Source organism: Juglans microcarpa x Juglans regia, chromosome 6D, assembly GCF_004785595.1.
Source record: "Juglans microcarpa x Juglans regia isolate MS1-56 chromosome 6D, Jm3101_v1.0, whole genome shotgun sequence".
Classification (NCBI taxonomy): domain Eukaryota; kingdom Viridiplantae; phylum Streptophyta; class Magnoliopsida; order Fagales; family Juglandaceae; genus Juglans; species Juglans microcarpa x Juglans regia.
This window is the reverse complement of record NC_054604.1, coordinates 36,470,682-36,497,591: the sequence shown is the minus strand read 5'-3', so window position 1 is coordinate 36,497,591 and position 26,910 is coordinate 36,470,682. Positions and strand designations below refer to the sequence as shown.

At 36.9% G+C, this 26,910-nt stretch overlaps 4 protein-coding genes and 1 pseudogene across 4 annotated transcripts; 3 read left to right on the top strand and 2 right to left on the bottom strand.

The window, feature by feature from the left end:
- Nucleotides 1-62: 62 nt before the first annotated feature.
- Nucleotides 63-4,372, bottom strand: LOC121234162. Its single transcript, XM_041129986.1, has 7 exons — nt 3,921-4,372; nt 3,099-3,239; nt 2,630-2,995; nt 1,926-2,171; nt 1,588-1,680; nt 763-963; nt 63-526 (listed from the first exon to the last, which is right to left on the bottom strand). Exons 1-7 carry the CDS (start codon nt 4,236-4,238, stop codon nt 311-313), a joined length of 1,581 nt encoding a protein of 526 aa, XP_040985920.1. The 5' UTR covers nt 4,239-4,372; the 3' UTR covers nt 63-310.
- A 1,063-nt stretch (nt 4,373-5,435) lies between these two features.
- LOC121234164 (fatty acid desaturase 4, chloroplastic) lies at nt 5,436-6,675 on the top strand. The gene has a single exon (XM_041129987.1). The coding sequence runs from the start codon at nt 5,565-5,567 to the stop codon at nt 6,495-6,497; it is 933 nt and encodes a 310-aa protein (XP_040985921.1). The 5' UTR covers nt 5,436-5,564; the 3' UTR covers nt 6,498-6,675.
- Nucleotides 6,676-6,867: 192 nt separating this feature from the next.
- LOC121234163 lies at nt 6,868-14,918 on the bottom strand (annotated as a pseudogene).
- Nucleotides 14,919-17,565: 2,647 nt separating this feature from the next.
- On the top strand, nt 17,566-20,429 carry LOC121268863. The gene is made up of 2 exons (XM_041173128.1): nt 17,566-17,720; nt 17,856-20,429. The coding sequence occupies exon 2, from the start codon at nt 18,147-18,149 to the stop codon at nt 20,118-20,120; it is 1,974 nt and encodes a 657-aa protein (XP_041029062.1). The 5' UTR covers nt 17,566-17,720; nt 17,856-18,146; the 3' UTR covers nt 20,121-20,429.
- A 914-nt stretch (nt 20,430-21,343) lies between these two features.
- On the top strand, nt 21,344-24,819 carry LOC121268864 (probable serine/threonine-protein kinase PBL23). Its single transcript, XM_041173129.1, has 5 exons — nt 21,344-21,693; nt 23,062-23,243; nt 23,352-23,541; nt 23,682-24,073; nt 24,312-24,819. Exons 1-5 carry the CDS (start codon nt 21,507-21,509, stop codon nt 24,588-24,590), a joined length of 1,230 nt encoding a protein of 409 aa, XP_041029063.1. The 5' UTR covers nt 21,344-21,506; the 3' UTR covers nt 24,591-24,819.
- Nucleotides 24,820-26,910: the final 2,091 nt, after the last annotated feature.

Here is a 26,910-nt window from a genome sequence, read left to right as displayed (position 1 = left end):
ACGACTAGAAAGAAACACTAATACTATGGACATGACGATTCATCTTCTTGCTTTCATGCATATTGTACAACAATTCAATAGTTGATATTGCTGATTAAAAGGGGAAAAAGTTGGACACGGTTTTCTTTTTGTACCGTCTGATCACCATATTTACAACTGAGATTAAAAAGGAAAAAAAAAAACATCCTTCACATTTGGATCAGTTTATACCATTGTATCAAACAATACTATACAGTAGACCTACCAGTGAAGGAGCCTGGCATGCTATCATCGTCGTGTATAAAATTTCCAGAGTAAAAGAAAAAATGACTTAACAATTCTGTGGCCTTGAGTATTTAGGAGGCAGAGATGGACATCTTTCGTTCATATGCGGGTATGCTTCCATGGAATTGTATCCAGGTAATTCCATTCGATACTTCCCTCGAATCTGACAAAAAGGGAGCTTCACATTGTCCCCATCATTGCACCATTTTGGCAGCCGGCTTGAATTACTCTCAAAAAACTTGAGGTTATAAGCATCCTTTATCTGCATTCGTGGCAGAGAAATAAATTAATATATAGAAAGAGGGGGTACAATCTACCAGTGACATAAGATATCTGCACATACAACCGGTACAACTGCAGATGTCTTATCATTCAGATGCTGTATATAATGTACTGTCTTCTTCTTTACTTGTATACTTATAAACCAAACTTATGAGCTGATGCAATAATGAGATTTTACTCCAGAATAGAAAGGAATTTATTAATTGACAGACTCACTGTGAACTCGGTGACTTGAATATAGCTGGCAATTGGATCGAACAACCCTGCCTCCTTATACATTTCAAGAATGAAAGCAACACATGATGTTGACTTCCCATCAGCGTAAAGCCAGTCGTCTTGTTCGGGTATAGTCAGCAATTCATCAAAAGACGACCCACGCTTTTCAACTTCTACAAGAATATCAGGAAGACTAAGACCCTGCATGGAACACGAACCAACTCAGATAATACAAGAATCATGAATAACAATGAATTTTAAAAATGATCTTGTCCATTTTTTGCTCTCAATTAATGATCTTGGTCAAAGGCTTGACTTCTAAGCAAACCTAAAAAAGGAAGGAAAATGTAGAGAAGTTGATATAACAATCTTCTAGCCATCAGATCTAATGGTTAGGAGGGTTTAGATTAGGCCATAATATCTATTTTTGATCCAAGGAGGTAAGGCATGACAGGAATTTCAAGGTAACAAATTCCCATATGGTCTACAGTGACAGGCTTGTGTTTTTCAAACCACTTACATCTAACTCATTCTTTAATGCTAGGCTATCTATCTTTTGCATAAATATATTTCATGGCTTCAACTTACACCTCAATAAGCTAACCTAACAAGCAAAGCGACAAAAGTAGATGAAGGGCTGTTATGATACCTGAGTTCTATACTTTATTTCTTTGGGCCTCAGCTATTATTCTTAATCGGACTAGTTTTCATGATTTTCTTTTTTCCTTTTCTAGCTCCTAACTGTCTCTGGTATACTCCCTGTGTACTGGGCTATGCCTTATTACTTGGTTTAATAAAATTTTATTTCACTTATAAAAAAAATACCTGAGTTCCAAGTCGTTTGTTCAAGGCTTCATTCCACATGTTAGCAGCATATTCAGGCTGTATTTGATTCCAAACTGTCATTACAGAAGCAACCTGTAGAATTACATTTGACAGTCAGAACCACTAACTTAAGCACGCCTAAGATTCACACCTTTCAGCCATAAGCGCATGCGCATGTACACACGAGAGAAAGAGAGAGAGAGAGGGTGTTATATCATCCTAATCTGACAGATAAAAGTTGCCAAGACTACCATAAAGGTACCATTTCTGAGATATCTGAGAAACCACAATGCTTTGAATTAAATCTGCCAATCGTTATCCTATTAAAATATACATACCAGGTGAGCATCCAACGGAGGTGGATAGTTCCTGTCTATAGTGTCTATCCAACTAAATATCATATTATGATAACCATATGGTTTGCCATCCATGCTCTGAGCATACTCCCATGCAGCAGTCTCGTTGAACTTTGCTCTTATATCAGGATGCAGCGGAAGCAAAGCAATATGGGGATTGGAATCATCTTTATTCAGCTCAAAATCCCACCACTCATCCCATGGTAACATGGCAATTACATCTTCTCCCTACAAAAAAAAAGTAGAGATAAAACACTGGCACATTAACTCCAAATCCTAGTTACATAAAAGTAGACCTTATATAAGATACTAGGCTATTTGTTACTTATCAGAGAGAGAGACGGATGCTCAGCTAATAAAAAAAAATTAAGACCAAAGAAAATGAAAAAAAAAAAAAAAAAATTGGGTACACACCCAAATCTAAAAGTTTGTAAATTAGGCGGACAATATTTCCTAAACTGTTTTGTTGGTTGCTTCCAATCCTTGTGATTGTCAGCTGGAAGATCATGCCAGGATAGCACGATCAGAGATGCTTTCCCATAATTTACTGAGTAGAGATATACTATAAATTCCTAAAATATATTTAGAAGAAAATATCACAAAAATATTGATATCAAGGGATATCAGTAAAAAAAAGCTGCATGCTACAAGGAAGACCATGCTATAATTTTGTTTCATAGTTGCACCTTTTCATTTTCATGGCCTGATTCACCAACCCATAACTTTCCTTCAGAATCCTTTAAGCAAACAGCAGAATGACCAGCATATGCTCCACTGACCCACTTCTCCAGAGTCTCAAAACCACCCCATCGGCCACGAATTTTGGATATCGCAAGGAAATCGCCAGAGTTAATATCATCAACACTGATGTTTGTCACCCAGGGTTGAGGACGTTGCTCAAAAGATGCCCCCATGTGTTTCTTGAGAAATCCAATGTTAGAGTTCTCACCCCATCCAGTATTTGTAAATAAGGGGAAGACATCCCATAATGCTTGAAGAGTTCCCAGCATCCCTGCTTGCATGAGGAAGATAGAGACTCCCCTGTTTTTCACCTGATTCAGGTAGAAACTAAAAGCCACTTCTACCACAAAATTCATGCGCCAGGAAAAAAAAAATAGTTGATGAAGTTTTCAATAACAGAAAGTGGCAACTTACATATTCGAACTCAGCTTTTCCTTGCCACTCTTTAAACTCATATGTATGCTCCCGAGATAAAAAATAGTAATCCCACGTCACACGGTATGGAGTTGCAAAGACATAAAGATCCATGCATGTCCAACTATGAGCATTGCTTACCTGGACAGGCACAAATATAACTCTTAACGATTTATTCTTTCATCAGCTAAAAGACAACCTACAGTGTTTGAAACAGCACCCCATATCATAATCAGGAGACACTAGCAGAATGAGCAGCATCGAAGCAAATGCCTTTCAATGAGAAACAGAAAAACCTCGACGTATCCAAGAAACCACTGCCAAAGTGAGTACCTTTTGGACCACAAGTCCTCGAAAGATTTATGAATATGATAGAACTCAAAAACATTTATATGATGCAATACTATGATGTGTTTAGTCTCAATTACACCCTGAATCATAATCGAAACTTAAACCAGCTACAATCTAATTCCGGACGAGGCGTAACTAATTATGTATCTTGCAAGCCACGAACCCTCAGACTCACCCATCAGAGTAACATCTATATGAGTTCGACTCAAGACCAGCAATAAAGTTCAACAACTGCAACAACCGGATAGTCAAAATTCCGAACTCCAAGAAAACTAGTTAAATTCAAGAAACCACGCAGGGAAAGAAATCCAGATCAAGTTCATCCCACACCTTGACCAGAAGGGTTCCACCGCCAAATTCGACAAATGCCCAGATACCGATACTCAAAAAGTCAAGAAAGCCAACAGAAATCGAAGAGCCAGAAAAAGGGAAAGGAACAAAAATAAAGGTCAGTGAACTCAATAACCAGACCTTGATGTGAAGGATTCCACCGCCAAATTCAGAGCCGCTCTTGTTGTGGAACTCGATCCAAGCCCTGTTCTCGTAGAAGCACGCGCCCTTCCACTCCAGAGTGTCGTTTGGGGACGAAGCAGCGCCCACGAAAGAGGGCAGAAGGTCCACTGGGCTATGGAGCGAGTTGAGGATAGGCCACGAGACTTGCCTGGGCAGCAGAGGGAGAACGTCCCGGGGGCAAAATGGCAACTTTGCCGCATGTAGAAGTGGAGAGAAGAAAGAAACCGCGGTGAAGAAGAAGAAGAAGAAGGAAAGCAAATATGGTGAAGGAGCCATGGGTATGGGAGAGCAAGAGGGGTAGAACGGGGAAATAATTAATCAGTGACAGATGTGGGGGGTGGGTGTGAAGGAATCGATTCCTCCCACGTTCCCCGTCTCCTTATCTCTCCATGGAAGACAACTTTTACTTTCTCCGAATTGCATCCTTTTTCTTATATAGTATATATATTGTTGTGTTGCCCTTTTTATTATTAGTACAAACTTGTCTAGATCTTCTATTTTTAGCCCAAACTCGATACCAAACATCATGATTTTGTCCTCCTTGTTTCGTCTCTATTAGTGTTTCTGACATACAAAGATCTCCAAAAAACTGATGATGATGCTGCTGCTGCAGCATTATACAGTGAGATTATGACTGATTTTTTTAGCTTCCAAAAGGGTTGTTGGTTGGCGGATTCATGATTCCTCCCCTCTTCTTATCAAATCATGTTATCCATAGAGGGGTTGGGAAATACTTGGGATAAAAGCCTGACCAAGATTAAAGAGTCCAGTACAATTTTTGTAAAAAGGGCTAAAGGCCCAATCAGGGTCATTGGACCATAGGCCCAGAGGAGAGCGAACACCAACAGTGACGGCTTGGCGATTGCCGGTGGAGGGGTTGGAGGAGGAGGATGCCAAGAGTAAGGGCGTTTGGCAAGGAGGAAAATAATAGCTGCCACTTTAAAAAGATTTTTGGAAAAAAAAAATGGTAATTAGCATTCCTTTATTTTTCTTTATTTCAAAAAAAAAAGAAAAAAGAAAGATGGGATGAGGGAAAAGCATGCAAGTAGAGTAGAAATGGATTGATTTTAGTGTGTACGTACTACCATTACCCACTCTAAATTTGACATTAGGATAATGATATTCGATAAATCATGACATTTCTGAAGATCGTGGATGCTGTAGGATTCGAATATGCCTCACCTGCTACTATGATTAGAAACAATACTCCAATAAAAACCCCTTTTTTTGGGACTTCAGCACCCACACCATATTATCAGAAGTCAATCCAATGGCTCAGAATAAGGCCAAGTTAATGTTAAATGGACCACATGCAAGCTTGCTTGCCACTGGGATTGGCAAACGAAAGCCAAGGACTTTTGAGTGTCAAAGACGTCCAAGAAAACCTTAACAAAAGTGTGATCCAACACCCACCCCACAACCTCTCTAGACAGTAGACACGCACACTCTATGCTCACCACATCATAGTCTGGTTCATTCCCCTCCACAAAGCCACCAGCCCCTTCCGCAGCCACTATTCTATGTTGCAAGTCATTCATATAATTAAGTCCGCCCTCCCCTTAGGCACTAGAACTGGGACTTCTTCTTCGACACTACTTTCCAATGTCAATCTTAGCTCAACACAAGTACCCTTTAAGCTTCCGGCACCATGTCCACCGGTGCCACCGGCCGTTCATCCGCACCCGCGTATGTTGCTTGTCCGCCACCGCCACCACCACCACCACCGCCAAGCCAAGGCGTAACTCTGACCAATTAGATTTGGAGCCACGGCTCGATCCCTCACCAGTTTCTGTCACAGATCCTAACCGTCCCGTTCTCCACGACCCGACACTGAAATCAACATGGTCTCATCGTGCATGGGTGGCAAGTGGGTGCACCACGGTGCTCATCTCTCTAGGAAAAGCAGCAACGGGTGCAGCAGAATCACACCTATGGCTCGAGCCCATTTTAGCAGGCTGGGTCGGTTACATTTTAGCAGACCTTGGGTCCGGAGTTTACCACTGGGGTATCGACAACTATGGCGGAGCGTCAACTCCATTTTTTGGTGCCCAAATAGAGGCATTTCAAGGTCACCATAAATGGCCATGGACGATCACTCGGCGCCAATTTGCGAACAACTTACACGCCCTTGCTCGAGCAGTGACCTTCACAGTGCTCCCATTAGACCTTGCTTTCAACGACCCAGTTTTTCACGGATTCGTGTGGGTGTGCTCGGGCTGCATTATGTTTAGCCAGCAATTTCATGCTTGGGCTCACACCACAAAAAGCAAGCTACCGCCACTGGTGGTTGCATTGCAAGATGCAGGGCTGCTCGTGTCTCGTTCTCAACATGCTGATCATCATCGTCCGCCTTATAACAACAACTACTGCATCGTGAGTGGGGTTTGGAATGAATTCTTGGATCGACAAAAGGTTTTTGGAGCATTGGAGATGATGTTGTTCTTTAAGCTAGGGGTGAGACCCCGGTCATGGAGTGAGCCCAACTCTGAGTGGACCGAAGAGAATGAGATTCCTCCTAAAATTAAAGCCCACTGACTTTCTCTGGTTACCTCTTCTTTTTTCACACGGTCTAGTTTTCTTGCTGATCCATTGTTTGTGGGTGCGTGTTATTGCAAATTGCAATGCGATATATGTATTTTGTGGATAGACATTTATTCGCACAATGAAGGCCGTTCAAATAAGCAAAATGCATCGTGACAACTTTTTTGTTTAATTTTTTTGTAAGTTGTCGTTTAGAGACATTGGTAAAATGAGACCATCAACATAGGCAGAACCATATATTAATTAAGATCAAAAGGGCAACGTCATCAGTGTTGTTTAGGGAACTTGATACAACATCGACGATTGCGCAACCAAAGCGCGACCACCTGTTTATTTTTTGCATGACCTGAGTAACCTGTTTTTCTAGCTAAAAGGAATGAGCACAGCCCAGATAACCTGAGAAAAAGAAAACTAATCTCAAAAGTTGCAAGTGTGGAGCCAATTAAGACAATTAGATATCCAGGGCACAATCTCACCGCATCATGAGCATGTCTACGTCTATCTAACTGCCTCTATCGGGTGGTAAGGGCAAAGAGAGATATGCTTGCACATGGGGAGAGACAGAAGTGGCAAAGATGATTCCTTCGATCGGACCAACTAGTACTAGTACTACAAAAATAAATGATAATATATCACTTCCCTCCTTTATCCTTAGGTGGCAGCCTAACAGGCATTAAGCTGCGGTTGTTTGAATATCAAGCGTTCAAGTATGAACTACTGAAGGTGAGACCGCCGATACACGGGAACCAGTACCGGCGTTTACCATCTCTGTGGCCATCATCAATCATTGCAAGACCTTCCTGCAAAAGCAACAAGTTTTTTTGAGCCCCATTGATCCCACTATACATACATACATACATATATATATATATATAATAATAATAAAATAAAAAAAAGGAATCGATAGTTAAAACATACATCTAGTACAGTATCAAGGGTATCGATAGCACGGCTGGAGGTCCAAGAGAGCCATCTCTCAACTTCATCAACAGTCACAAAGCCTCGAGGCTTAGCGAACGTGAAAGGTTCAATAAAAGAATTAAAATTTAAAAAAAAAAAAAAAAAAAAAAAAAACCGGAGAGAGAACGCCAAATGTGGGCATTTAAGGACAAAATTTAAAGGAAGAAAAAACATAGAAAACTCCAATAACCTGAGCAAGCTCTAAAATTTCATTATGGTCTTTATTTAACTCAGTTGGAACAGATCGAACAAGCTTTTCTTTCCAACAGAAATCACCTCAAAACCACTAACCAATACCTGGAAATAATGAGCAGGATGTTAATATAACAAAATCAATAAGCTTGCCGAATCAGAAAAATGCACAGTAAAGTACAGAACTTCTAATTACACTTAGAATGCAACAATCATGGCACCACCATAAGCTCAAAAGTTAATGAAACTCCAAAAAGGAAAAAAAAAAAAATGCCTCTGAAACCACCAGGGTAAGAGGCATACCTGCAGTTCAACCGCCAGATAAAAATGTGGGCCAAATGTAAGCATTTAAGTAAATGTACCTAAAGTATAGCAGCCATACCTAGAAAGTAACTCCACCAATAATTTTTTCATACTTCAATAAGCATATAGCCTCTACCCGTAGCTATCTATGCTGATATTCGTGCGAGAAGAGATGTTTCTGTAGCTATCTATGCTGATATTCCCGTAGCTTCCTTTGGTATCAAAAACAGGAAAGCAATTGGAATGAAAGTGCAGAGAACTTGAACGGCAATGCCTAGGAGAAGGTTGTCAAAAGAACCAGAAGAGATGTTCAAAATTGAAGCCAACCCAGCACTGACGAATGATCCCAAAGTGGATCCCAAGTTGTTTATTGACATAAAAAGGGCAAATAGAGTCCCTTCAATTCCCGGAGGACAAAGCTGTCCAGACAAGATCAGGAATGGCATAAACCCGCAGTTCATGAAGCATAGTCAACATTAATAAGGAAAATGGAAGTTTCACAAACTTCATGTGTGATTTCTACAACTAAAAAAACAGAGGAAGGCTGAGTATGTGAAAAGTGTGTCATACTTGAGTTGATTGACTGCATCAGCAAGAGCAGATCCCCAGAGACCCATGATCCTATCTGATATTCCTAAGGTAACATTCATTCGAGACACTAGCACAATATCTAGGAGACTCAAGAGAGATAAACCAATATGAGCCGACCTGCGTAGATAATGATCAAAGCATTATTCACCAAATTAGTCTTAAAAGAAAAATAAGGGTTTTCCTGCCATAGAAACACAAATTGGACCTTGTAGTACTTACACGAGGATTCTTCGTAACTTCATTTTCTTGAAGTACTTGTTATAAATGAAGGTTCCAAGCATGAGGCCTAACCATCCAACAACACGTGCTGTCCCCAAGAAAGATGCTTCCAAGTTCAAGAACTCTGTCTGGTAATAAAACATCACTGTTGAGAGATTTGGAACAGTAACATGTGCTAGGAAAAACCAAGTCATTGGTCTGGGATTCCTGAGAGCAAAGTTGAAATCAAAAGTAACCTTGATTAGAAAGAATGCAAAAATCCATAGAAGAAAAATGACAAGCATAACAAGTCTAGGGTATCAATTAGATTGACAACAAGGAGAAGAAACAAATTAACAATGTGGAGGCACATTTAAACTGCACTTCCACCAGGTAGATCTAAGGAAAACTTGATCCTATAAGATGATTTAACCACCCATCCTGGAGGCTATCCTGGACCATGCAACACTAAGTATTTGAGTGATCATGATCATCTCAATTGACTGCCTTAAAATGGCAAAGATCCTAGAGAGGAACTCATTGGTATGTGGCATGTAACCATCATGATATCAATCCATTCAGTAGGAAAATTTTCTTTTAGTTACCTCAAAATGATTGGCTGCTTAAAAGCATGACACAAACTGTAAGCAGCTGCTTTCAGAGAGTGGAACCACTGTAATGCCAAGGAGTCACCTATTTCAGGAATCTGGGATTCACGAGCGTCAACTGCTGCCTTTTTGCTGTTATTTGTCCTCTTCTTTCTCCTTGAAGTGCTGATGTTGGACATCTTTTCCAATAAATTATCATCATCCAGAATACTGGCATTCCCGTTGACCATGTGGGACTTTCTTGGATTATTAAATAAAGGCGACAGTTTACTGCCTACAGAATTCTCCTCCACCAAACCACAAGATAGTAACCAGCTCCATTTCTCATTTACTTTTTGCAGATGATACGCTCATTTTTTGTGATGCTGTTAGTGGCCAGATTCAAGCTTTAAGGGCAGTTTTGTTGTGTTTTGAAGCTGTTTCGGAACTCAAGGTGAACTTGGGGAAGTCGGAGTTGGTTCCGGTGGGAGAGGTGAACAATATAGCCTCTTTAGCGGAGTTACTAGGTTGCAAAATTGCCTCTTCCCCTATGAAATATCTTGGTCTCTCCTTGGGGGCGTCTTTCAAAGCAAGGAGCATTTGGGATGAAGTGGTAGAGAAGGTTGAGCAACGACTTTCAGGATGGAAGCGGCTATATCTATCGAAAGTGGGTGTGGCAAACCGGTTAGAAAAGTTGTTTAGAGCTTTTTTGTGGGGTGGATTGGGGGAGGAATCCAAACTTCACCTTGTGAGTTGGCAAAGGGTGAGCTGTCCATTGGCGAATGGGGGGTTAGGGGTGCGAAATTTGTGTGTTTTCAACAAGGCACTCTTAGGGAAGTGGTTGTGGAGGTATCATATGGAAGGGAATTCGCTGTGGAGAGAGGTTATTGATCATAAGTATGGTTGTGTGTGGGGGGGATTAGGGCTGAGCACCGACTGTTTCGGAGTCGGAGGTTGGGCCCTCCGACTCCGATTCCGACTTTGTCGGAGGTCGAATCCGACCTCCGACTCCGATACGTACAGAATCCGCTCCGACTCCGACTCCGACTTGGACTTGTCGGAGCGGAGTCGGATTTTTTTATTTTTTTTGTCTTTTTTAACTTCATATTTGGCCCACTTTTTAAAAAAAAAAAATTTGTGGGCTTTCAAATTTCAATTTTCTCAACATTACAATCTAAACTAATTAAACTTTTGATTATAACAAAAAATACAACTAAATAAAACATGTAACATACTAACTTTTGATTAAACTTTTGCTATAGTGATTTTAATTTAGTATAACTATATAATAGTATTAGTATAAATATTATACTAACTATATCACTAATAGTATTAGTATACTAATACTAGTATATCACTATAGTTAATAGTACCCTATAGTAATATAACTATATTAGTATTAGTTATAGTGATTTAAATTTTAGTATAACTATATTAGTATAAGTTATAGTGATTTAGTATAGTTATAATACTATAAGTTATAACTATAGTCTATATTAGTATTAGTATTAGTTATAGTGATTAGCATAATTATATATTAGAGTGATTTTAATTTAGTATAACTATATTATAGTATTAGTATAAATATTATACTAACTATATCACTGATTGTATTAGTACACTAATGTCTAATACTAGTATATCACTATAGTTAATAGTATCATATAGTAATATAGTATTAGTAATTAATACTATAGTGATTTATATAGTAATTTATATATAGGCTTAAAGTGGTTTACTAATTTATATATAGTAATTAATACTATTAGTAATTTATATGAATAATACTTTAGTTATTATACATTAGTATTATATGTTATTATAAATTTATAGATTAGTGTTTACCATTAGTATTACAATATTACATGTTGATGTTATTATGCATCTTAGTGTTTATAGTATATTATATATACATTAGTATTACATGCTTTTATATTTATACATTAGTAATTTAGTGTTACATGGTAGTAATATTGTAAATTTGTAATAGTATGATATTTATATATAGTTATATACTAAACTATTATTAGTCAATTTAGTCTATATATTATAGTATAAATATATTATTTAACTAGTATATTATTGAGTTTAACTAACTATATAAGATATAGTTGTATAAAATTTAAATAATTAATATATAGAAAAACACATCTTTTTATAAAATATGTGTAAAATCAGAGGCGGAGGCGGAGTCGGAGGGCACGTCGGAGGCGGAGGCGGAGTTGGAGGGTCGGAGTCGGATTGGAGCGGAGCCGGAGTCGGTTCATCAATGACTCCGACTCCGACTTCCAAGAGGAAAAAACCTCCGACCGGAGCCGGTGCGGAGTCAGATTCGGAGTCGGATTGTCGGATTTTTGCTCAGCCCTAGAGGGGATGGTGCTCTAAGGAGGGTAGGGGGTCTTACGGAGTAAGCCTGTGGAAATTCATAAGGAAGGGGTGGAATACCTTTGAAAAACATCTTAAGTTTGAGGTGGGTGATGGAACACGTATCCGCTTTTGGTTCGATGTATGGAGTGGGGAGAGCCCTCTTTGTTTGGCTTTCCCAATTGTTTTTAATTTGGCTGGAAATCAGCAAGCCCTAGTTTCAGAAGTTCTATGTCGTGCCAATGGGATGGTCACTTGGAATGTTACTTTTACAAGAAATGTTCAGGACTAGGAACTAGAAGAGATGGCAGATTTTTACAGCTACTTGTATTCAGCAAAGCTAGGGGCCAATGGGGGAGACCGTATGTTGTGGACTCACACGAGGAAAGAAAAGTTTACTATTAAATCTTTCTACAACGTTTTGACAGCCCTACAGCCCACTTTCTTTCCTTGGAAGAGTATATGGAAGGTATTAGTGCCTTCTAAAGTTGCTTTCTTTACTTGGACAGCTGCTCTTGGGAAGATCTTGATGGTTGACAATTTAAGAAAACGAGGTATGATGATCATGGAGAGGTGCTACATGTGTAAAAAGAGTGGGGAATCGGTAGATCACTTGCTCTTACGTTGTGAGGTGGCTGGGGAGCATTGGGCTGGTATTCTTAGTAGAGCTGGGCTAAGTTGGGCTATGCCCAAGAGTGTGGTGGATTTATTAGCATGCTAGAACAGACCTCATAGTAGTGTCCAACTAGCAGCCGTGTGGCAGATAATTCCTTTGTGCTTAATGTGGTGTTTATGGTTGGAAAGGAATGACAGGTGCTTTAATAACAAGGAGCGTGCAATGGGGGAAATCTGGAACTTTTTTGTATTCTCTATTTTCCAGTGGTTTTCTGCTATTGTATTGAAGGGAGGGAATGTTCATGAGTTTTTATCTTCTTTCTAGTCTACTAGAATGTAATTAGGTGCCTCACTTAGTATATTTTCTGTGTACTTGGGCTTCGCCTAATTTCATTCACATCAATAAAGATTATTACTTATAAAAAAAAATGGCTGGAAGTATAGTAAAAAGAAGAAAAATTGTATCTATCTGCAAGTTGGCTAATGCAAGTCCTCCTAACATACTCCACATATTCCTCCCAAAGCCATCGCCAACCAAGATATTGACTGGAGGTCTCCAGCAAATGAGGTCCTGATCAAGTGTATGAGATCTTAGTCTTAACCTATATTAGATAATCAATACCTTATACCAAATCAGATAGACATGCTTGCAGCAATAAAAGGTAGTTTTCTAAGCAAAATATTAACAAACTGGTACCAGACAAGCACGAGATATAGCTATTGTCTAGGGAATGTTCAGATTACATTCCACCATGCAAAATCAATTAGAGAAGTCTCATATTGGACCTATCACTATCATGCTGAGTCCCCAAGATAAAGGACTTGGAAATTAAAAAGTTAAGATTGTATGGCAATTAAATCTTATGCCATTGACAGGTAAGCTAGTGGGCTAGTCAATATGCACTCAAAGTTCACCTACAGATAAATGGAAATGAAACTTGAACTGTGCACATACCGCTCAAACCTTATTGCCTCAGCTATCATTGCATCAACTACGACATCTGCCATGGCTGAGCCCAGATTCTGCACTGTTAAGAAGATAATGAGGTGCCATGCGGAACTCCTCAGGGTTGCATTTAGGCCTAAAATAAGCCATGGCACAAGAGAGAGCACTGTTGCAATCACTAAGTATGGAATCCTTTTTCTTTCCCTTAATAGGGATACAGTCCGACAGAATTCTGCATATGAGATAAACCAACGGATTCCCCAAAAAGATAATCAATTAAATTATCCATAAGGCTGCTTTCTAGCACAGCCCTCCGTCATACCATAAATTTAGAAGTTTGATTGCCTCTCCAGTTAAATTACTGTCTTTTACTTGTTATACACATTTGTGTATGATGTGCTCCTTTTTTTTAATCTTTTTCGAGGCATATATATATTGAAATGGATCCGCATTGCTTTGCCTACCCATTGAATATCCTTATGAACACACATATATTACAAGTTTAAAAGTCAATATCATACACATCTTCTGATATCATATTTAAAATTTAAATAAATCGTTCTGATTTTGTATTTTTGACTTGATTACATATTGCTTTTATACCTTAAATTTCTCTAAGGCCAAGGTCGAATCAGTTCATCTCCAATAAATGCAAGAATGCTGTAAAAACTACATTATAAACATGAACCTAAATATCTTCACTATCATCAACCTCCACGCTCTTTAGCACAAGATTTTGAACAGATATGCATGAGTGCGTGCGTACGTGCATATGTGCGGCTTCAAGTGGGTGTACTGAGTAAAAGAAAGATCCATACCCATACAATGGTTTAATGCTCCACGGAAAAAATGCTATTGAAGACACAAACTGGGAGCCCGAGGGTGATAACTTAAGCCTATCTTTCAGCTGGTAAGAAACTGCTGTCCATACAAAAGATCTGAACCCCTATATTCACAAATTAATTGTAAAATGTTGGTGAGAATTGAACATAAGGTGGAAAGGGAAGTAAAAACATATACGCTCAAGGAAAATTACTCCTTCGGCTCAGCCACAATCTTGCATCCCAAACAAACTCAATTAAGCTACAAAACTGACCATAATCATTATATTAGCGCAAACACAGGAATTTGATTTATAGATAAGAGAATTCCAATATTTTCCAGTGAAAACAGAAAAAATCCCAACAGCAATAACCAAGTGCCCAAAAATAACTTCACAAAGAACCAACGAAAATCACCTGACCCCGAAACCCAAAACTGTGAATGCAAAGATCTCCGACTCCCAGAAACGGCATCAAAAGGGGAAAAACAATAGATTCGCATTTCGGGATAAAACCACCGCATTTAGCTAACACACACACACACACACACAGAGATGAAGAATAGAACCTCAGTGAAGTAAATGAAGCAAATGAGCCAAAGAAAGGAAGCCCCAAACGCAGTCTTCAACTGTTTCGCCCAAATTATCATTTTTCCGAATTCCAACCCTCACTTCTCTGTCGCTCTGTTGTTCCTTTTTTTGGAATGGAATTTCGAGGGGGTAGCTGTTTTTTTTGGTTATTTCATTTCATCTTATGTTCTCTGTCAAAATTTTTGTAGGGTATATATACTACTCGGCAACCTCTTCAACGGTTTCAAAATTATCGTTAATTTGATGATTTGATCGACTGTTTTGTTCCAGCCGCGATGATTCATGAACACGTCCACAGGTCCATTTAAAACTCTCCACATCAACATCCACCTCTCATAGTCTCAGCCGTTGGATCATGTCACCTTGACTTTTTTGTCCTGTATTCTTTTTTAACACCGACTTTTCAAACACAAATAGATTAAGAAAAGTAAATTTATAATAAAAATAATTTTATAATCTAATATATCGTATCAAATTAAATTATTTTATAAATTTATTTTTACGTAATCTTTTTATGACTAAAATATTTCTCTTTTTAAACTATAGATATTATTTTTCCGAATAACTCTTCGCATTCTGTTTTAAATATAAGTTTAAAATAAGAAAGTTTCCTACAATACATTTAAGAAAAAGATAATAGTTTATTATAAGAAATTATAAAAAAATAAATTTATAATTTAATATATTTTAATGTATTATATTAAATTGTCAAATTAGTTTTCTTGTAAAATGAATTTAACGTATTATATGAAATCATGTCGATTTATAAATTTATTTTTATAAAATTTTTTTATAGTCATAGTATTGATCTTACTAAAAAATCTCATCATCATCCTCACACAACACACCATATATTAGAGTTGTGTAGAAACCGACGACACCAGCCGCCACCAACGTGAACCTACCGGCCGCGTCAGGAACCGGTTGGCGTGCGGTGAAAATTTCAAAAAATCGACGTTCAGCGATTCGGTCTCGGTTTAAAGCTCGACCGGACCGCTAAACTGACCGATATAATAAAATCTTTTTTTTTTGTAATATATCCATATCGAAACGACGCCGTTCCACTTAAGTTTAAGTGAAACGGTGTCGTTTTAGTTAATAAGTATTACAACAGATGTTGAAAATGACGTCGTTTGGCATTAAACTAAACAGCGTCGTTCTATTAAGGACGTAAGAAAAAAATAATAAGTCTGAAACGACGCCGTTCTACTTAAACTTAAGTGGAACAACGTCGTTTTGATAAGAGTCTTCTGCTTATTCCCGAATCCCCTTATTCCCGAATTTGCTTATGCAATTCTCTCTATCTATCTCTCCTCTGTAACTCTCTCTCTCCTATGCATCTCTCTCTTTCAGTCTCTCTCATTATTATCTCAATAGAACCGTCGAGAACCAACGCCGACCGAGAACTGCCAGAGAACCGTCTCGATCAGTGTCCTCCTCCTTATCGACCGGTTACGGTCGGCGTCTCTCCCATTTTTCTAGACGTCGGTCGGCGACGGTTTTGCCCAAAAACCGCGCTGATGACGTCGGTTTTCTTACTAAATGTGTGTTGTACATATATGAATGATAAGTAGAATGACTCAATTAGTTTAGGAAAAATCAAACAAAAAAATTAAAAAAATATATATAGTTTGTATGTGATGTATGAAGATAATGAGTAATAAAAATATTTTTAAAATGAACTTCATTTCTTCAAAGATTTGAACACGACTTCGACGTCTTAAATTTGTATAAGTTATTTTTTTTAATTATATTATCCTTATATTTTAAACTATTACTCTCAATTAAATCATTTATTTTTATTATTTTATGATTAAATAACTGGATTATAAATTATAAGTATTTTCTTAGAAAATATCATGATTCTTGTCCTATTTCTTAATCGATGCAATATCTTAATAGGAAGATTTAGATAGTGAGTTAAGTTGAAAAGAAATAAAATGAGAATTAAAAGTTAAATAAAATATTATTAGAATATAATTTTTTAATATAATTTTTATTTTAAAATTTTAAAAAATTGAATTATTTATTATATTTTATTTAAAAATTTTTAAAAAATTATAATAATTAAATGAAATCAAATGAGTCGAGTCAAACGACACTTTAAATTTTTTGAAATAAAGAGAAAATGTCAAATAAATCCAACGTTCAAGGGTACATAAGTTTTGTGGACCAAAGAAAAATGCATTTTTCCCCTTCTCCATCGGAATGTCAAGCACATACAATGATGTACTCTCTCATCTTATGAGGCTAGTTTGGTAACTAAAATCATCTTAATTTATCTCAACTCATCATTATAACTTTTTCAAATTTTAATATAAAATATAATAAATAATTTAAAATTTTCAAATCTTAAAATAATAATAATATTAAAAAATAATATTATAATAATATTTTATTATCTCAACTCAACTCATCTCAACTCAATTTAACATCCAAACACTCGCTGTATTAATGCGGAATTTTCAATTAACCATTAAATTAATTGTAAATTTATTAAAATATAAAATAAATAAATTTTTTTCTCTTCCTCACCTGAATGTGGTGAGTGTCCTTTCTTTCTTTTTCTTTTTAGAAATGATATCCATATGACACAAATTTTCTACCACTTTCTAATAAAATAATATTATTTTAAATATTTATTTTAGTTTTGATTTTAAATTGATGTGTTAAACATTTAAAAAAAATATTATTTTATTAAAAAATTGTAGAAAAATTGTAAATGGATGGCTATCAATGTCATTGCTCTTTATTTTTTTTCTTCCTAAAAAGATAGATAACTGTGACGTTTTGTATGCTATTTGTTTCCCCCAGAGCACGTTTTGTATACACACTCGCCCCCCCCCCCCCCCCCCCCCCCCCCCCCCCCCCCCCCCCCCCCCCCCCCCCCCCCCCCCGGCGACGTTTTGTATGCATTTCTTCTTTTTATGGGCATCCGTTTTGTATGCACTCACAACTGTATCGGAGCAGCGGTTTCATCCATTAAAGCAGGCTCGGAGAGACGCAGGAAGGCAGGAAAGTGTTTTCAAGAACTATTTTGGTTCACTTGGGTAAGTTTTTTCAAGAAGTTTTCTGACGATGTTATAGACTTCACTTTCTCGAAGTAAGTAATTTTTGTTCAGTGCGGCGTCGTGTTTTTGGTACGGTAGGAAGTATCTTTAGGAAATGTTTTGGTTGTTTTGCAGCAACGCACACTTCCACCTTTCTCTGTAGCAATGGTTTTGTTCTGCAAACATAAAAAGGGCAAGCTTTTGCCAATTTGTTGAAGCTGTTAAACCTCACTAAAGATGAGAGACACCTCCATTTTTCCGCTTCGAAGGAACCAAAAGCTTCGAGTTCAGCAGAGCCTTTCATTTTCCGGAAAAACAAACAGAGGATAAGGCAAAGAAGAAAGGAAAAATTTTAACGGAATCACAATAACCCTTTGCCTGTTGTACAAAATAGAGTCCATTTTCCAACCTTCTTGACCGCCGACAATGACTGAACTATCAGACAATATAATTGAGCTTAGAGAGGAACTCATGGTTTCACCCATGGGTGACCACAACCCAACTTCCAGACCAGCCCGTTTTCTAAAACCCTCCACGGTCTCCATAAAAGGACCAATCTTTGAGCTTCCTTCACCCTCTCCCTCTTCCCTACCACCCACTTTCGAACCCTCAAAATGGCCTCTGAAGGTCAGATTCAACGGCTGGCGATACCCGCCAAGAAAATGGAAAAGTTGGGTCGATTCCATGTGTCCCAAGTATCAATCTTTGTGGAAGAAAGCCGGCATATTTGAAGCTATAATGAATTCTATGTACGAAATCGACGTGAACCATGATATTGTTATTGGTATTGCTGAAAGGTGGTGTTCTAAGACCAACACATGTATTTTTCCTTGGGCAGAAGCAACGCTCACGTTGGAGGATATAATGGTTTTGGGAGGTTTCTCAGTTTTAGGAGAATCTGTTCATAGCCCTGTCGAAACCCAAGAGTTGAAAGAAATAGAGGCGAAACTGATTCAAGCGCGTGTTGAAGCTGGGAGGAGTAAAGCTCGCAAGGCCTGCCCCCAAGTATGGATGAAGACGTTCATGAATACTGAGAGCGAAATCGAGCATGAAGTATTTCTTGTTTTCTGGTTGTCAATATCATTTCTCCCCAACTCTAGGTTGATCAACAAGGATTTTTTCCCTATTGCTATTCATCTCGCTAAAGGGACTCGAATCGCGCTTGCCCCTGCAGTTCTTGCTAGCATTTACAGCGATTTGAGTCTGTTGAAAGAAGCCATTGTTGCATTGGACAAAGACGTGGTCGAAGTAACCTTCCGGTCACCGTATCATTTAGTTCAGCTTTGGGCGTGGGAGAGATTTAGATCATTGCAGCCAAAGCCAAATCAGCTCATATGTGGTGACCCGGTATTTGCTCGCTGGCATAAAGTCAGAAGTGTGAAAGTTAAGAATGTGAGGTCGGTTCTAGACTCGGCTAGGGAAAGTTTTCTTTGGCGTCCTTACGTTTCATATACATTCAATTTGAATTCTCGAAAAGTTTATGGAGAAAAGGATATCTGGGTACCGGTTAATACTAAATTGGATGAAGAAATAGAGGCATTGGTTAGATATTTTAGGGTCTCCGAGCTGGTTGGGCTTGGCAGTATAGAACATTACTTCCCACATCGAGTTGCAATGCAATTTGGAATGGATCAAGATCTCCCGGGCTGTGTTGCTCAATGCAGTAAGGATCATAAAATTGCCTGGAACAATTATAGTAAGCGCCCGAGTGATGCGAAATTGTATGTTCCATCCTGCCTTTCTAAGGGTGAGGTTACCACTCGTTACTTGAACTGGTGGAAACAATCAATATTAGGTCAGGCAGTATGGGCTCCAACGGGTAAAGATGGTGATGTTTTGCTTGGTTTCTCTGCCAAATTTAACAAGGTTAAAGCAGAGGACTCTGTTAATGTGTATAAACCAACAGTGCCAAAACAAGTAGCACAGGCATCAATAGGAAACAAGGGAGATAATGATGCTGATGTTCCACCTGGTTTCTCGCCCAAACGCAACAAGGTTGAAGTAGATAAATCTATAAAGGAAGATAAATCAGCAGGTGGGGAAATGAGATCTTATGGCATGCATAACAGTCTAGGTAGAAGAGCAGACGGTGTTGGTGAGCCTTTTTTGGGCCAATCACAGAGCTTTTCAGTGATAGGTGGAGCTGTGAAAAAGACCGAGTCAATGATGAGAGACGGGGAAAATATTAAAGTTGAAGATGCATTGAGAGGGTTAGAGAGAGTCATTGATGGTCCAGGTGAGAGCAAGGCAGAAAATCCTGTTTACAAAAGGGTGAGCATCCATGGTAAGGAAGGAGAAGGTGGTAGCTATACACATGAAATACCAGGACTGGAACTTGAAGCTCGGATTACTCGGCTTGAGAGAGTGATTGCTGAGCTAAAAGCGGCTAGGTCTAGCTAGCTACAGGTTTGAGGAAATACCAACCAAACAAAGCTGGTCTGCTCCATTGCTCTACAATGAAACTGCTTTGCTTCAGTTATATGTCCTATTTGCATTATACATGGTTGAAAGCTAAGGATGAAATCAAAGCAAGTATTTTGGTTCTAGTACTTATAACAGAACCTGTTTCACTAATTAGAAGCCTCTGGCAGTGATTTAGTGCTTTAGTCTTTATACCTCTGGAGAATGATGTGCAAGTCGTCACTGCATATTTTCTGCAGTTTGTTTGCTGATATCTGTTCGGTAGATCAAAACAGAAGTAACTATCACAAAGACAGGTAGAAGGAGAGTTTAAGTAACTATCACAAAAACTAGACTGCGGGGGCACAAAGAAGTACGAGGGAGGGAAAAACAAGATAAGCCAGTTCTCTGTTTCTTCGCTGTTTTTGGAACACTAACGGTAAACAGCACCATGATGTCAGATCAAACAGACATTGAACATCATTATGTCATATGTTTTGAGGGCAATATTACGCCGAAAATAAATGTCATGTCCGCCTTAAAAAAGTTTAATCGCCCGACTGAACAAGATGCGTTAGTGTAAACTAGCTCGACCTCACCTTTCTACGACTCCAGCTACAAAAGAGTCGCCTCTACAAATACATTTTCATATTTTTTAGGTCAAGTTTTTTTTGCGGGGGAATAAATGATTTTTACAAACTTCAATAGACAAGTTTCGTGTAGGCCTTTATAAAAAAGTGAATCCTATCATAAAAAAAGTGTAATTTTTTTTTTCTTTTTTAATGGGATTCACATTTTATAAAATACATGTATGAAACTTCTCTATTTGAAATTTGTATCTAATATTACTCTGCGAAGATAAAAATACATTCATACGCTCTTGTAATTTCAACTATTGGAAGGCAAAAGTATCATTTCACTTCGGACACATTTTAAATGTTGGTGAACATATATGAATGGCATTTATTCACCAATCACCACTATTTACGCACTAAGATGCAGTTTAGATAATAAGACAAAATTATATAATTTTAAACGAAAGTTAAAAGTTGAATAAAATATTATTTTATAATATTATATACGAGGCAAAATAAGATGGAGAGGCAGTTGAGCAAAAGATTGGTAGCTGCTGTTTCTTCTGAACATATATAGAAAATTTGACTCGGTCATTTGCCTATCTGGACTCAAGGGATTGTGAGGAAGATAAACCAAAACAAATTAATATTGAGGAGAGTTTTCCTTCGTTAATTTCCTGAAAAACCAGGTTCTGGTTTTTCCGGGATTAAGACAAATTGATAGCTAAGCAGATTGGTTTCTCCATTTCAAACGCGTTTTGTTGTGCCGACCCAAAGTCTTCACGGTGTGACAAATAAATGCAAGATTTTGATGATCTTTCGAATTTGGTGTGGTCAGATTGAGGTTGAAGTTGTGGAGAAGGAGAGGAAAATGGCCGGGTGTTTTCAATGTTGCATGCCACAAGAGAAAATCGGCAGAAACTCATTAAAAAAGAGCATTAAGGAATACAGGGACACAAAAACTTTAGCCTCCTTCACTAAGCTCTCATTCAAATCAGGTAAATTTTTCACTTCAATATGCATTAAAATTATATTGGAGATATAGAAGGAGGGGGTGGCTCACTTGGTGCCTCGTTCAAAAAACCCATTACAGCAATTGAGTAATAGGAAGAAAATAGGGGTAAAATTAAAAGAAAGAGAGAATTAGGTTCATGTTCCGTAGGCTCAAGACTCGCTAAATGCAATGTCACCTACAACGGACAGATCCAACGAGAACATCAAGAATTTAAGGGAGTACTAGAAAAAAAAGAGGGGTAAAATTAAAAGAAAAAGAGAATTAGGTTCATGTTCCTTAGGCTCAAGACTCGCTAAATGCAATGCCACCTACAACGGACAGGTCTAATGAGGATATCGAGAATTTAAAAGAAGTAGATTGTGATATCTAATATGATAAATATAAGAATAAGTATTGTATAGGATCCCGCATTGTTTGGAAATGAGAAATTTTTACTCTTTATAAAGTTTCAGTAAAATTTCAATTATATCATTAATTAATCTGTTTAGAGTATAGGCCATGTTATAATGTTACATACTTGGTGGATCGATTGATAGAAGGCATTTATGATCGTATGTGTTTTGGCGCGTTTTGATGGAGAACTCTACCTCACTAGCTCCATATTCTCATTCGCTGCAATGCATGGGGGCTCACGAGTAGTATGGACAGCGTAAACATAGGCGCTGGTTGGATGATACTAGCGATTCTTGACTCGTTTTGAAGATCGATGTCTGAGGCGTGTGTGAACTGTTGGTGGCCAATAGGAAACAGATCAAGATTTTTTTACCTTAAAGAATGGGGAAAAAAAAAAAATTACTTAAGAAAACCGTAAGGGAAATTGGAGAAGGAATAGGTGACGGAGGAGCCTCCCCCTCTTAGAACAGCACGGGAAAGGAGAGATGTGTCAATTGGTTTTCCTAAACTCATCAATCACGTAGGCAATAATTTTATCCTGGTGCAATAATATGAGATTTTTTTATTTCTGAAGTTTTGCATTTTTAAGTGCGGAATATTTGTTAAAGGGATTCTACAAAAATAAATTTACAAACTAATGTGTCATGATGTGGTACGTCAGATTGTAAAATTACTTTTATTATAAAGTAAATCTAACAAATTTCATAAAAATACATCAATTTGTAGGTTTACTTTGTGTAATCTTTTTGTGTCTCTAATAATTCTCGTTTGTTAAACACTCTTCCCTAATGTTTATGAGCCTACATCTTCATATGCACATCTGGAATTTTGAGAATTTGATTCTATTATTTGATTCTATGTTTTCCTTTTCTGGGGACTACTCAGTGTTCTTGGAACAGCATTTTTCCCCTCCAAATCGAATGGAAAATGTAAATTTGAACATGCTTTTATATTGCAGATAGCAGCAGGAGACGGTTCATAACGGAAGAGATAAAAACGATTGGAAAGGGAACTATTTCCGCTAGAGTTTTCTCTTTCCGTGAGCTGTGTGTTGCTACTCAAAACTTCCACTCTGAGAATCTGCTGGGTGAAGGAGGCTTTGGGAGGGTGTACAAAGGGCGAATTGCAAGCACAAATCAAGTATCATATTATATAAAATAATCATGTTTAGTTTGTAATGATTACAATTCAAATAAAAACAAAGATACACAAAAAATTCAGTAACTTTTCATGTCTCATCTCACTCAGGTGGTTGCAGTTAAGCAACTCGACAGGAATGGATTCCAAGGGAACAGAGAATTTCTTGTGGAGGTTTTGATGTTGAGTCTTCTTCACCATCCTAACCTTGTCAATTTGGTTGGATATTGTGCTGATGGGGATCAGAGGATTTTAGTTTATGAGTACATGCCCAATGGTTCCTTGGAGGATCACCTTCTCGGTATGCCCCATTTTATCATCTCTATTCTCACATGTTATATAGAATATTTTAAGCAGTAATCTATATATAAATGCGAGCTTGCTTTCCCAGCTGTAATGGTATCTGAGCAACTTTTTTTTTTTTTTTTTTATGATACACAGATATAGCTCCGAACAGAAAACCTTTGGGTTGGTATACCAGGATGAAAATTGCTGAAGGTGCAGCAAGAGGGCTTGAATACTTGCATGAAACAGCTGATCCACCAGTGATATATCGCGATTTCAAAGCATCAAACATACTATTGGACGAGAACTTCAATCCAAAGCTTTCGGATTTTGGCCTTGCAAAGCTAGGTCCAACTGGGGATAAGTCCCATGTCTCCACCAGGGTGATGGGAACCTATGGCTACTGTGCACCCGAGTATGCTCTCACAGGCCAATTGACAACAAAATCCGATGTGTACAGCTTTGGAGTGGTGTTTTTGGAGATAGTCACAGGAAGGAGAGTCATTGACAATACAAGAGCAACAGAAGAGCAGAATCTAGTTACTTGGGTATGCCTATTATATTCTAATTTCCCCACCCAAACAAAAGCTTTCTCGAGCATTAGGACTGAATTCAAAAGCTTTCAATGTTATGATGATCATCGTGCTCCAATGGTTATTTTTTCTGGCAATATTCCTTTTTTAGTTTGACATCAAAGTCTCAATCCTCCAAGGTAGCAGTTTGGCTGTGCAGGAAAGCATATAAGTTGAAGCCTTAAAATTGATGATCAAGTTGTTCTTTTTGCAGGCACAACCACTATTTAGAGACAGAAGGAAGTTCACGTTAATGGCGGACCCTTCGCTTGAAGGACAGTACCCAGTAAAGAGTCTGTACCAAGCTCTAGCAGTTGCAGCCATGTGTCTCCAAGAGGAAGATACTACTCGGCCTCTAATTAGCGATGTCGTTACAGCTCTTGAATTTTTATCCGTTAACAAGAACGAAGAGGCTGGTGATCAGAAAGACGAAGCCAATTCAGCTTGTCCCGATAAAGAAGAAAGCAATGGAAATATCGAGTCTGGTAGCTAGACCATGATATTCATGAATCAGGAGTGTGTAAAGAAAATGAGAAGAAAAAAATTGCAAATGGTTAAGCTTTTGAACCGTTTCATGAAATCCAGACACGTTGCAGGTGAGCTGCACTGTAAAAAAAGAAACATAATTTGAATTCAACCCGAATGCCAGTTATTCTAATGTCATTCTTTTCTCGTTAGAAACTGTTATAATCAGAGGAAAATTTTGTAAATTTATAAATTAATATGTCTTTTATATGATATGATGGATGTAAATAATTTTTATCTTAATCTATACCACACACTATATAGGTAGTATAATTTAAGAGAAATTATAATTTAATTAGAAAGATAAGTTTTAAAATTTAATTTAAATCTTACAAATTAAATTATGTCATCTAAATAATGTGTGTAGTATAAAAACCTCTAAATTGCAATATTCGTTGAATTTATTTTACAGTAAAAATAATTTTATAATTTAACATACCATATCATCAATTTATATATTTAATTTTGTAAACTTTCTTTAAAACTAACAATTTTTTTTATTTTTTAAGTTTAGAAATCTCGATTAGTACCTTCATGAACTATTATACTTAGTTTGTTTTCACAGATAAAATAAGTTGAGATAAAAACTAAAAATTAAATAAAATATTATTATAAAATATTTTTTTAATATTATTTTTATTTTAAAATTTAAAAAAATTGAATTATTTATTTTATTTTATATAAAAATTTAAAACAATTGTAATGATTGAATGATATTAGATAATTTATACATAAGATGCCATGATACACTTGGAGCAAGCTTGTACTTTTGGCTGACGTGGTTTCCTGCCAACTGGAGCTGGAGTCAAGAGTCACAAAATCACATATCTAGTCCAATTGTTATGCAACCCGTTATGTATGATTTAAAGTTTCGTTTGGATTGAGAGATGATTTTAGATAATTTATAAATAATAATAAAATTTTCAAGTTAAAATTTATAAATAGTGATGAAATGAGATGAGTTAATCTCATCTCTCAATCTAAATCACTCTAACAAACCTAAAAATGCAACCTAGCCACCTATCCATTGACTAACAAGAGGCAAGCTTCTTAAGCTAAAACTAAAAATTTGTTCGTCTTATCAATAGCAATAGTATTGGTTTTTTTACATGTATATATAAAATTATATTGGATTATACGTATTAGTTTTTTTATTTTTATTTTGCATATAAAAAAAACTCTCATTAGATTATGTATAATTGAGCTAAATAATAATAAAATAATACATATTTATTTATTTCTAAAATTAGTTTTTTCTATCGAATTTATTTTAGTTGATGTCAAGAGAGAAAGTAAGGAGAAATAAATGATTCGATAAAATGTTTGTTTTCGTTGGTGTTGAGAGAGGGGGGAGAAGAGAGAAAAGTAGTAAAATAAGATTTTGAGAGTGAACAATACATTCTCAAATTTGTAGAAACATTGTTCATAACTATACAAATTTTTGGATATGCATAATCCAATGCAACCAAATTTAAAATCATATTATACAAATATATAGATATATATGCAGATGCATAATCCAATGCTAGTACTAAGACGGTCTTGACAACAACTTATAAATAAATAAATGATGGAATATTTATTCTCAATTAAAGAAAAAAGAAAAAAAAGGTTGTTGGCCAGTGTAACATTGGATAAATGAGATGATATGAAAATTCTTTTATTAGAAATAAAATAGTGTGTGAATGATAATGAAAATGGTTTGAATTAAAATGCTTTATTGAATTTTAGAAAATAAGAGAGAAAAATTTGAATAAAATATTATAAAATTATAATATTATTATAATATAATTTTTTCACTTAATTTTTATTTTTAAATTTGAAAATGTTTTATTTTTTGTGTGGTTTGTATAGAAATTTGAGAAAGTTATAATGATTATATGAAAAAATTAAAAACTTAAATTGAAAAGTGTTTGTATTTTAGTGATATTTAAGAATGAAATTATGAGAAATTTTAATATGGGATGAGATGGTTTGTGTTCCCAAACAATCTCTTAATGGATGTGACTTGCAATCTAAAATATTATTAGAAAAGAAAATAATACAGTTCTTCTATATACAGTCAGTAGATACAATCGGTGTGTAGTCGTCCATGCCACGTCAGATTTAAAATGAATTGTTTACTTTTTCTCTAAACGCACATGTTTTCTCTCATCAGCTCTCTTTCATCAACTCTCTCTATCTCTTCCTCCTCAGGTCGTCTCTCTCTCCCATCAGCTCTCTCTCTCTTATAAGCTCGGTCTCTTATCGTCTCTCTCTTATCGTCTCTCTTATCAGCTTCATTAGCT